The sequence below is a fragment of the Aulonocara sp. 'chitande type north' Nkhata Bay genome, linkage group LG9 (genome assembly GCF_057382095.1).
Source record: "Aulonocara sp. 'chitande type north' Nkhata Bay isolate Kocher_YH1m ecotype deep benthic linkage group LG9, A_spYH_male_GT1.1, whole genome shotgun sequence".
Lineage (NCBI taxonomy): Eukaryota > Metazoa > Chordata > Actinopteri > Cichliformes > Cichlidae > Aulonocara > Aulonocara sp. 'chitande type north' Nkhata Bay.
In genome coordinates, this window is record NC_141352.1 from 2,073,143 (window position 1) to 2,087,871 (window position 14,729).

A 14,729-nucleotide genomic window follows, 5' to 3' on the forward strand; every position below is an offset into this window, starting at 1 on the left:
TTACAAAATAAAATGTAGTCTTGTATTCTTTCTATTTGTTTATAATGAGGGTTTTTCCTTTTCACCTACTGCAGTGTGTTCTGCTACATTACACCCAGTTTCGGTCTACAGAGAGCAAAGTAAAGATGATGCATAATTAATTGGTACAAAAGCTGAATATTTCCTGTGGCGGTTCTACCAAATGAGCCTGGGTCCTATCTTTCCCATCATTACTGTCAATTTTCACTAATAGTGTGTTTAATAAGTAATGAGTGGCCTGAAAACATCCCCAACCAATAGCTGTGCAACTTTCACAGGGCTGTAAACTCCTTCCTAATAATACACTGCAACATACAAAAAGAGCCATGTTTGAACTTCCAGGCCACACTTTTTTTCCAGCACAGTGTGAAGACTCGACTGGATTTCTTTTTACCTTTTACACTAAATGTCCTATTTGAAAACGGATTCAATGAAAGGATCGACGCCTGCAGATGTAAAAAGAAAACAGCAGATATTGTTAAATAGATTTTGTCTTTTCGAATCACTGCTGTCCAATAAAAACAGTGAAATTTTCCTTGGCTACACTGAGTGTTTTTGGTCTAGTGGGGTTATTTCTGTGATTCCAATTACTGTGGTTTTAACAGGATTACAAGAGATAAAAGGCACTAAGATGCTTGGGGTATTTGCAGGCTAAATTAAATAGGATGTAATATGATAATCTGTTGCTTAGTGATAAGAGGATGCAAATAACCACTGACAGTAGATCAGTAATCTGGTGTGAATAACAATGGCGTCAGGTTCTCTAATGTTTTAGTAGTTGTGGGTTAGAGAGGTCTCACGCTAAAATATGATGTAGTTCTATTATTTGGATGATGAGAGTAATGAGTCACTTTATACTGATTCACCTCAATGGACTTTGTAGGCTCAATATTTTCATTATATTATATTTTTTTTCTGCTTATCCAATTCGTTCATGTTCACAGGGGCCTGAAGACGATCGCAGCTGTCACAGGGGGATAGTCTGGCTTCACCATCCATTCGAGCGTGCATTCACATCTACAGCCAATTTATAATCACCAATTAACCCAACATGCAAAAAACCCCAATCATAACCATCAATAACAAATTGTAAAGTGAATGTGTTGTTATCATGTTATTTGGTGTTTTACCCTAAACAAATAATGTCACCCCGATTCATAATAATTATTAGCAGATTTTATTTATTAGTAGATATGACTTAATTTTATTTATGTCACTATTTTGGTGGTTTAAAAAAAAAGAATAAATGTAATATTTATTATAGTCGATAAGAGACGTTTACATTATATTTCTATTTTTATATTCACTATATTTACTTACATTTTTATGTGTGTTTTTCAGTGATGACCAGTTGTTCTGTAACAAAGTTGCATTGCTGAGCGCGTTCCGAATAATTCAAGGTGCGAAGCAAAGGTGAGACTGGTGAAAACGAACCACAGACACGTAGACGCTTGTTAAAGGCGCTCTGAATGCATTACAGCATCATCGTTCAACATGCAGGGTGATCAAAGCCACAGTCCTCCGTTGCGTTTCGGTGGCTCGGCCTATCCAAATAAAAACAATAACCCTCATCATCCCGTCTGCCTCTGCAACAGGTATTAGAAGGATTTGTTTCAGTTTTATAAAAGCACCACATGCATCTGTTCCTCTGCTGTGATCATATTTATTTACCATTCATAAAGTTTTTAAACTTCAGTGGCATCTATTAAAAATATTTCATTGTCTTTTAACAATAAATAACGATTAATTAACTGCAGTTAAATGTTCCCTGAATTTAATCTGTGGGTTTTTTTCTTTGTGAAGCTTATTAAAATGAAAAGTGCTTGAAAGCCCCGTTTTGTCCTGAAGGCTGTCCGAACAGTTTTAATATATCATGAAAAAGAAGATCTTTTTTACTGTTATTTAAAATTTTCAGTCTTTAGTAGAATACCAAAATTATGATGCGTGCTGAACCCGTGGCATTTCTGCAGCACTGAGTAGAGCCTGCAGGTCTTTCCCTCAGATGCACGACTGAAGCAAACCCAGGGCAGCAAATCCTTTGGTGGATCTTGTAAGGTCGCAACACATTTTTCAGGAGTGTATTGATATTTCTTTTCTTGCTTTTCTTTGTTTTTTTGAACTGATGAAAATTCTATTAGTTAGTGTAAAGAAGTGAAAATAAGAGGGATAAAAATGGCTCTTTTTGAAAAAGAGGAAACGATTTTAAAATCTGCTCGTCAGTCACATTGTTTCAGCCGTTACTGCTTGTGTGTGTGTAGTTTGAACAAACCTGGCAATTTAGTAAAAAATATCTACTATTTACAAATGAAAGTTTCACAGCTCGTCTGCCTTTTTTAAATACACTGGATATTTCCGCCTCTTTGAACTTAACTGCCAAAGAGCAGAACAGAGGAGATCGTTTTGTTTTTACTCTCTGAGGGGGAAAGGCCAACAGAGTGTGGGGACAGAAAGTGTTCAAGTTATTAACCCGAATATTTAACACTAATGCAGTTCTCACCTCGTGTATTTTTTATTTTGTGTTATGATATGAAACAGGCCTCAAGCACACAGTAAAGGCCTCTTTCCACATCAATGTGTGTGTGTGTGTGTGTGTGTATACACAAGTTGTTAATTAATGCTTCGTTTCACACTTCAATTTGAAGAGAGGGATTTATTTGTATTTACAGCCACAATTTATTGACAGAAATAAGGCACACTTACAGGACAACCTCACATGTGTTGAAAAGAGTGGTTAGCCTAAAGGGATCACCGTAGTCATCAGCAGCTGCAGCAGCATGTCGTCAGCACACAACAGCATTAGTGCACGAGCACAGGAGCACACATGCACTTTAGATAGGCGTCACTCTCAGCACACAATGCCTCATTCGTCCACGCCTCAAAGAAATTGAGCGTTGCATTTGACAGGACATGTCAACAGTGGGTTTTACAGCAAAGCATCTCTTTTGAAACAGTCCAAACACAGGCTGGCACACACAGCGACTAACACAACACTTTATACCACATCACGGTGTGCTCATCACCACCACTGAAGAGCCCAAAATCAGTCAGGAAATGCAACAGTTGACTGCCTGGATGCATGTGTTTGCTTTTTAATGCAAACAAAGGAATCATCGCAGGCTAACGGTGTAGCAGTGGAGCTAGATGTAAGGTGTTTACACAATGCAACATGAGATGACAGCAGCGGTGGCAGCCAGCTGAAGCCCCGCAGCAGCAACAAACACAGTTGCAGGTAGCAAACAGCGAGAGGACCGCGTCCACGCTACGGCACAGTGGACATGCAGAGCAGGGGAGGAGGCTCCTTTTTGGATTCGTCATTACCCCACAAATGCTCCGGTTTACATCCTCCTACACACGTTTAAGCATGTTGCTCTGTTTGTTTCCACAAGCAAAGGAGCAGTAATTATCAGCTAAGCCAAGTGTTAAGCATTAATTGCATTATTGGAATAATCTGCAGTGGTAATGACTGGGATGATTTGTATAATTACAGTCACAAGCATGTCTAAGTGACTCTAACTTTTATATTCGACGTGGCAGCAAAGCCGGCGCAGAAACTGCTTCTTAAAGGCTCGGAAAAGCCCAGCGATACGGAAATCTGCAGCACACAATCACGGGAGGCGATGCATGTGAGGACGTGGCTGTATGACTCGAGCTGATCCTATTAAGTGTTTAAATGGATTTTACACGGCTGTTAAGGTTCAGAATGTGCCATCAGACATGGAGATGGAATCCATATTCATGATGTATTGGCCCGGCTGGCAACGCAGAAAAAGCTGGTTATAGACCATTTGAGCCAGGGGTAATTGTTTATCTAGACGCCGCTTTCCTCAATGCATAAATTGAGCTGTCGACTGCTTGTGGTGGACATTTTGTTTTCTCAGCTATGAGTGTGTGCGTGCATTAGTGTGAGTGTGTGTGAGGCTCAGCGGCAGCAGCAGCGTTACATGTGGCGTAAACCTCACTGCGATAAATGCCATTTGAGCAGCCATTTGCATAAAAAAGGGGGAACACAAGAGGCAGCTCAGCACAGCTCAGTCACAGAATAAATGCACTACACGGAGCTGAAGAAAAGGAGGTTCCACTCTGTAACCGCAGCCGGTGGATGTCCACTGGCCCCTCAGTAAATATTACAGGCCCACGCTGATGTCACACTCTAATGAAGCCAAACTTAATCACACAGCTTTTATGGTAGTTTTTGTTTAGCTGTGCCGAGCACAGAGCGCTGTGCCTGCAGCGTGCGCACACGAGGACTGACGCTCAAACAAGAGAAGCAGTCTGAAGCCATCACCACACACTCTCAGTATGTTCTTGGTGTTGTTGGCATCTTCGGTGTTAGACAGAATTGAGCCTTGGTCTTCATCCTTCTTATCGATGAGTGCATTCACGAGCTGGGCCCACGTCCTTATTTTAGGTTTGACAGCGTTTTTAGTAGATAGAGGATTAAATGTGAACTGAGCTGTGGTTTGGGGAAGGCATGGGAGGGATCCCCGTTTACTAATGAGAAAAGAAGACGTGAAAGAACTGAAAAAGGGGAGGGAGGCTGGGGCAAGAAAACAAGAACGAAAAGCTTGTAGAGCTAGGGGCGTGTTTGGAGGCGTGGTCAGATCATTTATCTCCAATTGTACTAATAATCTTTTTTATTAATTGACTAATTTCCAAACCTTCAAGGACCAAAAAAGCCTTTCTTCTACATACCCAGTGTGAGTGTGCGGGGCTATCCCACCTGTCACACACAGCCCTGGAGTCTAAGGTACAGCCAGTCCAGTGCAGACCAAGGAAATGAAAGATGTAAAGATATTACACCTGATGAGCCGTGCTTTAGTTTCTATGTTTAAATCTAGAGCCTTATCTTTGCTTATTTCATGTTGTCGGCACACAGAGTGCCAGGCGGGAGTATTAATGCAGATCCAGTGCTCAGCACAGAAACCTGTTGCTCGCGTGAGAGAATGTGTCCTTCTTGACGGGAAGGCTTCAGACAGGCATCTGTCTGCTGCCACTGCTTGTTCCAGGCTGGCTTTGCAGGAACACGTACACATGCACACGTCTAATAATCCAGCGTTTCCCTCAAAGAACAACACACACACTGAAAGACTACATCCACACACCACGCCTCGCAGACAGAGACACACCGACAGATGTATGGTGGGACAGACACGAGGACACTGTCGACCTCACACCGTGGCTCAGCACACAGGAAGTGGGCGGGAAGGCAAGACAGCGGGATGCAGCGGAAATCAAAGAAGAGATGGGTTTTCTTTATAGGAAGGTGGAGCGTGGAGGTGTGGCTTCACCCAACCTGACAGACCTCCGTGGTTGGGTGGTGTTTTGTCGGGGGGAGGTGAGGTGGGTGAGTGCGGGGGGGGCTGAGGGGTATTGGGCGAAGAGAGGACTCTCCTCGACTACGCGTATTCTTAAGCAATAACAACGTGATCTGTATTATCCACCCAAGAATACCCGTCACCGAAGAGAGTCTTTCAGTAAACAGGGGAGCTAAGCCAGAAAGCACGTGAGCAGCGCCACTGCCATCGTATCATCATCACCACCACCATCACCACCATGGCCATCGCCGCTGCCATCAGCAGCCCCCCTTCAGGCTCCGGTGGCAAACAGAAACATACACATACACAGAGAGTGGCCAGTGCATTGATTGAAGACGCCTCGCTGCAGTGTGAGGCTAGGCTCCATCAATGGCTCCTCTGCAAAGGAGAAAATTAACAATGGTGGCATTTTCAATCCAAGCCAGCAAGTGGGTGTCAGAGGGAGACACAGAAAACAGAGAAAAAAAGGGTGTGAAAAAGCTCACGTTACATCGATTCAGTCTCTCACGCCTCTGTGCAACCATCTCTGCAAGCGACAGGGGGAGCGTGAGAAACGGCGACCGTCTCTCACCTGGACTACAGCCCGGCAGCACCGCCCAGATCTCCCGAAAGCTCATCCAGCTCTTCCCCATGAGACCTGGGAAGGAGGGGTTGGAGGGTGACAGGGGGGCTGGGGTGCACACACAGGGGAGACGGAGGGTTAGGCAGGTCAGGCCAGGAGCTGCTGTGGTGTGACAATAGCCCTGTACACTCCATTACCATCCCCTCCCCACCCCCATGGGACAGGCAGAGAAATCAACACATGGATTATACAACGGGAGGGAGGGAGGGGGCAGCACATGCAGGCAACTCATTTGTTTGATTTTATGAAATACTACTGTGTTTCTGCAGGTGTCTAGCTTACTGGAGCGGGCTATTTACTGGAAGAGCAAGCATTTTGTACAGAGTTTACTTGTTGCAACTTGTTAACTTTAAAATTGACTTTAAATCGGTTCCTAAGTATTAGTTTGGCAGATTTATTTCTTTATTTTGAAATTAAAGCAATGTATTTAAATGTCGGTGGGTGATGCATGAATAATGGATGAAAAGTTCAAGCAAATTTATTCCGTTCTATTCTAATTAAACTAGCCGGCTGAATACAAAGAGCACGCTCCAGCTAAGCTGATCCAAAATCATTCCATTGATTTTTTCCCCACAATCAGGCTGCTTTGGTAAAAGGTTGTCAGTCTGTGTCTCTGTCACGCTGGCACTAAATGAACTGTTTCATTGTTCCTGAGACCTGAAAAATCATATTTAACAGGAGGAACAGATGGTGTGACTGGACTTGCAATCAGAAAACACAGTGACGAGGATGAAAAATCCCAACGTGCAGATGAGCTGAAGCAGAACGAAGAAACAAACTGATGATCAGAGTCAGCAGCCCCAAGCTGGCAGGAGGAAGACTGAGGAGCAACGAGACAAAGAAGGAAGAAAGCAGAGGCTAACCTAGCATCCCCTCCTCTATTCTTCACTTAAGCTCGACTCAGCCAGGCCAGTCTGCACACACACACACACACACACACTCAGAGAGGTCGGCCGGCCCAAGTATCATTGATTGTAGAGTGGAAGCTCCCTGGAGTCTCATCAGATTACTATGAGCATGATTGTGTCAGTCTTTGTTTGTGAGCGTCAGGAAGAGCAGCAGCACACATCAGGAGGATGCTGCCTCACACAGTTGCTTTCTTTCTCTTTGCTCAGGAGCTGCAGGTACTCCCTCCTGTCTCCACTCAACTTTCAGGACCTTGCTTACACACACACACATTCACACATCTTGTGGTTCTTCTAAAGTGCCCACAGTCTGGTGAAGATGATGAGTGCAGACAGGAGAGCAGGCTGATGGAGGTGATGTAGAAGCCAGGTTTTTTTTCTGCGCTTCACAGGATGTGCAAATGGAGACAGCAAAGTATGGAAGTGCGAGCTCTGTGTGTGCCACTCTGGCCTCTTACCCTGCTTCCTCCTGTCACTCAGGGTGGTGCCTCTCCTCAGCTCTCCTACAATTCTCCTTGCCTCGCTGGGGGTCCGTGGCAAACTGGGAGGTGGTGATCTCCCTCCCCCTCCCAGTTCCAGGAAGAGCTCCCTGAGGAGAAGGTGGAGGCAGATCCCGGCAGGAGACGGAGCATCCAGCAGCGAGAGCGGCGGCCGCTGCGCCGCTGCTGATGGAGGCAGCGGTACGGATGCTGCGGCTGCTGCTGCCAGAGAGGGATGAGCGAAGGACGCTTCACAAAAGAGCTCCTCTTCTTCTCCTTTCCCTCCTCTACTTCTTCTTCTCCTTCCACTTTTCCTGCTGCTCTCCAGCACTGAAAGAAGCCAGTTGTTGCTCTGCCGTGGCAAATGAACAGGCAGCCGGCGACAAGCTGGTGGAGCGAGTGAGAAAGCAGGCAGATGGGAGAGAGAGAGAGAGAGAGGGAAAGTGCAAGTGTGTGGTGTGATGTGGCATCTGTGAGAGAGTGATAGAGGAGAGAGGGAAAGATAAAACAGGGGGCAGGAGGATAGATGAACCAGGAAGAAGGTGGGGTAAGGTAGGATGCAGGGAGAGAGCAAGAGAGAGAGAGAGAGGTATTGCAGCAATGAAAACCTTGAGCCAGCAGCAGTCTGTCTAAGCCACATCCCTGCTACGAGGAGAGGTAGAGAATAATTAGATTTGAGCATTTCACACACACACACACACACACACACACACACACACACACACACACACACACACACACACACACACACACACACACACACACACACACACACACACACGTCCTGGAACCTAGTACTGCTGGATTAATTGATCTACTGTGTGCTTCACGGCCCTCAGCCAACACTTCCACCAGCAGCCACTAAACTGTGGGAGAAAAAAATGAGAAATGAAGTGAGGGGTGACTGTGATGATGCTGGAGAAGAAGAGGAGGAAGAGAAGAAATGAATGGGCCCCTGGGACTGATGAAAGCATACCACGAGGATGTGAGGAATCACTGATACGCGCACACACACAGGACGACGAGGCTGCTGTGTGGACTGAAGTCTGCCAACGTTTCCTATTAGCCGTCTTTGTTAAACATGTTAAGGGGACGCTTCAGGCGATGTGAGCCAAATGCCCGTGTTCCTACGGCGATGTGTGATGTCACACAGCTGATATTTCACACACTTCTCATTCATGCTGACTGAATGTGAGCGGTGTGAAACAGCAGTGAGCACACACGGTGTGTGTTTTTCTTTATGAAAATAATAATAACCATATCCTTTTTTCACACGCTGTACAGTAGAATAGCAAATGACAAAGTTCACAGGTTACAGTCAAATGTCCACCTCTGGAATATTCTTGATATTTATAATTGAGCGATTTTTATATTGTTTGTTTATATTGTTTTAATCAATTTTAAATCGTGCTTTTTATTTGTTTTTGTTTCTAATGTCTCTGTAAAGCACTTTGAATCACCTTGTTGTTGAATTGTGCTATACAAATAAATTTGCCTTGCCTTGCCTTGCCTATATCGGTGCTATTTGTTAAGTTTGTATCATATTAGTTTGGTCTGTTATTGTTACTGTCTTGGAGCATCTGTACCCCACAGGGATCAATAAAGTATTCTGATTCATGAACATTCAGAAACTGATCAGTGACCAAAGTGTGACTCGAACCCTCACATCAGCCCTGCAGAGTAGCAGGGACAGTATGAACAAACAGAAGGATGAAAGCGAGGAGAAATGAAACCGAGTTCCTCGGGGCCCATTTAAGATGCTCTTAATTCCACACTGCTCTCTTAACACGCTGCAACAGGCGCTGACATTTTCAATTAGGAAGACTTAAAATCATTTGTGGGGGAGAAAACGAGCCCGTGTTTTGAAGCAGAGATGGTGGTCAGATCATATAAGGTTCCCTGTAGGTGTCCAGCTCTCTTTCACACACACACAGGCAGGAACACAGCAGTAATGTTGTGCCATTCTTTTTCAAAGCCGTGCCAGAAATGAAATGCGGACAAACATCCAAGAAGCTTTCATGTTCTCCTTCTATTTCTGTGTTTACTGTAGCTGCACTGAAGGGCACAAGCTGCACACCAAATCTCTCAGTGACTATTGAGAAATTAGGCGGTGCGATCCTTGCAACGTGCCTGTGTGTGATGATTCTGTTTGTTCTCTTTTGTTCTTGTTTGAGTCCTCTTTCCACATTTGAACAAAGTCGACTGTGAGTAGATTAAAAAAAAGAAGCAGCCACACAAATGCTTAATTTCAGCAGTGTCTTCATTTCAATGGAGCAACAGAGCAATTACATTTACATCTCTGCTACTTCCTCTGACACTGGCGAATCTCCAGAGTCAATGGAAATTAAAATCTCTCAAGGATTCCACAGTGATCAGCGGCGCCTTTGAGGGTGAATGGGGGGGGGGGGGGGGGTAAAAATAATCATACACGGCTTTATCTGCGAAAGAGATGGTTCGTTAATGTATAGCAGACAAAAGAGCCTGAGGAGCTGTGGCTGGGGGGGCACTGGTTCTGTTTCGTAGTGGTGTAGTGCCCCCTAGTGGCAATGAGCCCACTTGCTGTGGCATTGTTCAGCCACAGATGGTCCTTTTACCGGGATAAGCCGAGAGACACTGAATATCAGAGATCAGGGTTATCAGTGTGTGCGGGAATAAGACCCACAATACACACCCAGGACTGTGCAGAGTAATCTAAGCAATCCAGTCTCAGATACACACCCAGCACCAGCACAGCAACACCATTCAGCTTATTAATATTTGACCACCTGACATGGAGAATGTCATTCCTCCTGCATTTCTACTGGAAAGTGCATTTAAATAATCACAACACTGCTGCTCTGTGTTTGAGGCTTCAACCTAACAGCACATGTCTTTCTGTCATACATGCAGACTTTGTGGTGAACTTAATGACTCTTTACACACACACACACACACACACTCACGCACACACATACATACACACACACTCACGCACACGCACACACACACACACACACACACACACACACACACACAGTGTAGAGATCTCTGCCAATAGCTGCAAAGCTTCTTCATTAACGCCGAGTGCTCACAGGCAGGCTGGCAGGGTTTAGAGGTCCACATGTTTTTGTTTGTTTGTTTCTATCAAAGGTTTTTAGACGGTCCGTCATAGCTGAGGTGGACATTACTGTGGACATGGGCAGAAATGTTTTATTATTAAATGCTTATATTAAGAGCACTGTGGGACTAGACATGAGCTGTAACTGTGCTGCTCATTCCTCTTTGTTAACATAGTGCTGAGAGATTATGCATTTTTATGAACAAATGTGTTTTGGCATGAACATGGTGCCACATGTGTTCTGAATAAGAATGTCCCACTATGTGTTGCTCATGTTTGTGTTTTCCTTTACATAAAAAACACACTTCTTCCATAAATTAACATTTGGAAAAGTAAAAAAAAAAAGGTGTTTATATTCACCTTCACTGAAGTGAATTTCCTCTAGTTCCTCACTAAACACATTGACATGTTTTGTCCGCAGCATTCATCCCAAAGAATCAGGCTGGACTGAAAATCTTTTTGCTCTGATACAGAGCGAGAGGAGAGAGAGAGAGGAAGGTCTCCGCTTTTCAAAGCAGCCAGCCATACAAAAGCCACTGAATTGAGCTTGAAGCACCACAAGGCCAAATATCAGAACAGCAACATGTACAGCACAACTGTAACACAAAGACAGAAAGAGGAAAAAGGAAAAATCCATAAGCCATCAGCAGCCAATTAATCCCATAAAGCGGTTTTCAATGACAAGCTGGAGCCTCGCCTTTCCTGCCGTGCTCAACAAATCACAGGTCTGCGCATGCACGTCTACTTCATTAGACAGGTGACTCGCACTACAGCAAAGTCACGCGGTGTGTTTTTGAAATCAAGGTCTTTGTGTCTGAGTTTTAGCTCAAATAGCTAGAGATTTGTATCTTGGAGCCATACATTTAAATAATGCCAGAGTGCAGATGAATTATGTCAGCCAGGTTTGGCACACTTTATTATTTATTCCCTTTTTATTATATGCTTCCATTGTCTACAGAGGTAAGGATGACGGTTCTCTTTCTACTGCCTTTCTGTTTCATGTCAGTGTGGAAGTATGCAATGTGCAGTTTATGTAGTTAAAAAACAAACAGCGAGCACATCGACGGGTCATGCCCAGCAGTTTTTGTGTTGTTGCGATGTACTGAGGATTGTTCTCCTGAGGGGCCACAGGGCAAACACTTCTTTTTGGCTCTCTACAGACTCCTACTATATGTGTTAGTTACATTGTTTCCCCTGATACCCAGAAACCAAGCACAGATTCAGAGCTGAAATGACTTCACTCTAAGAACATAAAGTGCTCCATTGTACCTTTAGCAGTGCAGCTCGTCAGTGAGGACATTATTAAGATAATGCTGCTGTACCTTTGACAGGGGGTACTCTTGTGGTTGGTACCTTACAGAGACCAGTTCTGAATATCTGGTAATATTTTTTACATCTTTTTGTAATATTACTAAAATGGATCTTTAAAAAAACAAAAGGTGCAAAGGCGCTGTAGCCACCCCTTAAAGCCTCTGGGTATTTGAAGTTCCAGTTGCCAAGGTAACCTCCAATGGATTTACTGGCATGTCATATGTTAATCGTAGGACCTGCCCACTTTGCGTCACCAGCATTTATTTGTCCGGTAGTTATTTAAAGCCACAGAATGTCACTGACTTTCTCTGGTCTTTGATTGCTGTGAACTGCTTCCTGTGTGGACACAGCTTTGGTGCTTCATTTCTTTGGTGACACTTTGTTATAAAGTACAAAGTTATTGCTTCATTAATCTGTAGTAACAGTTAACTTGCTGCACAAAATAACAAAAATGTTTTAATTACATTTATAAATAATTAGTCGTTGTGATTTATGAATATTATTGTCATTAGTTTCTATAACAGAAAATATCAAATTACAGTTTTGCATATTCTGTGAAGCATCACAGCTGATCATGTTTTGCAATGAAGGTTTCTTTACTAATCAGTTATCCCATTTAATTCCAAGGATATAAAATGCTTCTGTTGAGTCAAAGCTGCCAGCGTCGTAGAGGCACGAGGTTTCCCACAGGAGGCAGCATCCAGCAGAAGGTCTTAACTACAACTGAAAATTGCAGTTTATGAAATCAACAGGAATTTAAAAAGTGCTTAACTCGGGAGATGCAGTGTAGGTGACTGTTTCACATTCAGGCTCCAGCGTGGCCAACAGAACTGCTCGCTGTGCCACAGTTTTCTATCAAGCTGAGTTTCTTAGCTGAGAAAATCCTGCCAATTTTCAAAGTAAAAGAACCTTTGCAGATTAAGTGCTCTGTGTGAGGACATGTTAGTTGAATCCTTGCAAAGGATGAAACACATTTGAACCAAACTATTCATAATCTTAACGAGCAGTTTTGGCATCTAAACCTAACCGAAAGCAAATTTATCTAGTCACTGATGGCTTTAACTCTATTTATTGTCTGATGTAAGACTGAGATCCTTAACTTCATAATTATGATTATGAAGTTACACTTTATAATATGGCTGCATTTGCACTGTAGTTAACTGGAACTGAAATGGATTTTATTAAAAATTACAATGTAATCATATTTATCATAACTACAAATACTTAATGATAAGTACAGTAGAATAAGGGAGCAGCAAGTCAGTGTTTTACAGGAAGCAAATAAAAAATTATACTCTAAGCAAACTTAAGTAATATATGAGTAACCTTAGGCAGTGATTTTTTTTTGTAAGTATTGCATAACTTTAGGTATTTTACAGGACAGAACAGACTCGAGTGCAGACACAGCTCTTGAAAAAGTTCACAGTTTATTTACAGCAGGGAACACCACAGTGCAATATATATACAGTGAGCTGGGTGGAGGCCCAGGGCTCTGGGGAGAAGAGGGAAGGGAATCCACGCACTCCCTTCCTGCTCACTGCTGTTTCACACAGTTCACATTCAGTCAGCATGAATGAGAAGGGAAGTGTGTGAAATATTAGCTGTGTGACATCACACATCACCATAGGAACCCGCTCTCCCTTCCTTGGTCCTCACCCGGACCGTTCCACCTCCCCTTCACATTGCACTCCACCTGCGAGCAAGTAAACCCTGCAAGTTATACAGTGCCTCATGCAGAACTCCTCTGATATCTCTCTCCTTCTGTTTCAGTGACCTCCATCGTCACTCTACTCCTTAATCATGTTTTGATTCATGCCTCTCTCCTTCCACAAACTTAAGATGTAATCTGGTGTTTGTTAATAAATTCTGATTAGAAATCTGTCTATTGTACCTTCACCTGTATCTGCTTTTGGGTCCACTTTTCGGCATCGGCCTTTGCGGACGTGACGAGCTTCCTTATCCTGATGTCAGGGGCTTCTATCGCCTCCTTTTGGCCAGTTATTTATCCCAGCGAGGTATCTGATCATTGGCAGAGCATAGGTATTGATTGGGAGATTTCCAGGTGTCCTTGATGCCTGCAATGTTGACTTCTGGTAGTGCAGAAGTCAGTCCCCTCAGTTCTGATTACCTTCCCTCTCTTTGCTGCATCCCACTACACTTCTATAGTCCAAGGTGCTGTATATCCTTGTGGTGGACACCAGTGAATCAATGTCTCATTCAGTCCTGGGATACATCTTGATGGTGGTGGACAACTGCTCCATTCTGTAGTTGGTATCTGTAGCCAATCTTGTCAATAATCTCACTGAGGGGGTTCAAACCTTTGCAGAACATAGTGGAGACAAAGCATCTCTCCTTGGTTAATCCCAGACTTGATGGTAACTTGTGCTATAGGCTTGAAGTTGGCCTCTAGTGTTGTACACCACATCCCCAATGAGTTCCTGATAAAGGTTCTTAGGGTCCTGTTGATCTTGTATAGTTCTAGTGTAGATCACTCCGTTGGTTTCAGCAATGGCCACAGTAGGGTTGTCTGTAATGCTGCATTCACATCTTCTAGTAGACCTTCAGAGGGTACTTCACTTAATCTTGGTAACTGGCTATGGAGGGTCCTGGTTTGCCATGATCCTGTCTTTCAGGCCCATTCCTCTCACCAGCGTTAGCGAGCGATGTGGAGGACTCCTGCCGTCTATGGCGTCGGTACCGGAGGAACTGCATCGCTGTAATCCAGCCTGGAATCCTTCTAAATGGAAGCGCTGTAGAAGTGGACATATACGTGCCATGCGCTCTGGGAAGTGTGTTCAGGTCAGAACTTGGATGCGGCAGGTCCTTACCATTGGCGACCCTGGCTGTTTAGGACTTTATTTTGGACTCAAACAGCGCTACCTTCTTCCTGTTTACGTCATTGACGTCGCTCACCCGACGCAGTTTAATTGGTCGCCATGCCAACGGGATACGAGGGGAGGTGAAGCGAATATAAACAACCTA

The 14,729-nt window shown here is 43.9% G+C and overlaps 1 protein-coding gene across 1 annotated transcript; it reads right to left on the reverse strand.

The window, feature by feature from the left end:
* Positions 1 to 1,793: 1,793 nt before the first annotated feature.
* On the reverse strand, positions 1,794 to 14,008 carry LOC147321398 (uncharacterized). The gene is made up of 4 exons (XM_086305291.1): positions 13,980 to 14,008; positions 7,319 to 7,809; positions 5,905 to 6,003; positions 1,794 to 5,711 (listed from the first exon to the last, which is right to left on the reverse strand). The coding sequence occupies exons 1-4, from the start codon at positions 14,006 to 14,008 to the stop codon at positions 5,605 to 5,607; spliced, it is 726 nt and encodes a 241-aa protein (XP_086161417.1). The 3' UTR covers positions 1,794 to 5,604.
* Between the last annotated feature and the right edge of the window lie 721 nt (positions 14,009 to 14,729).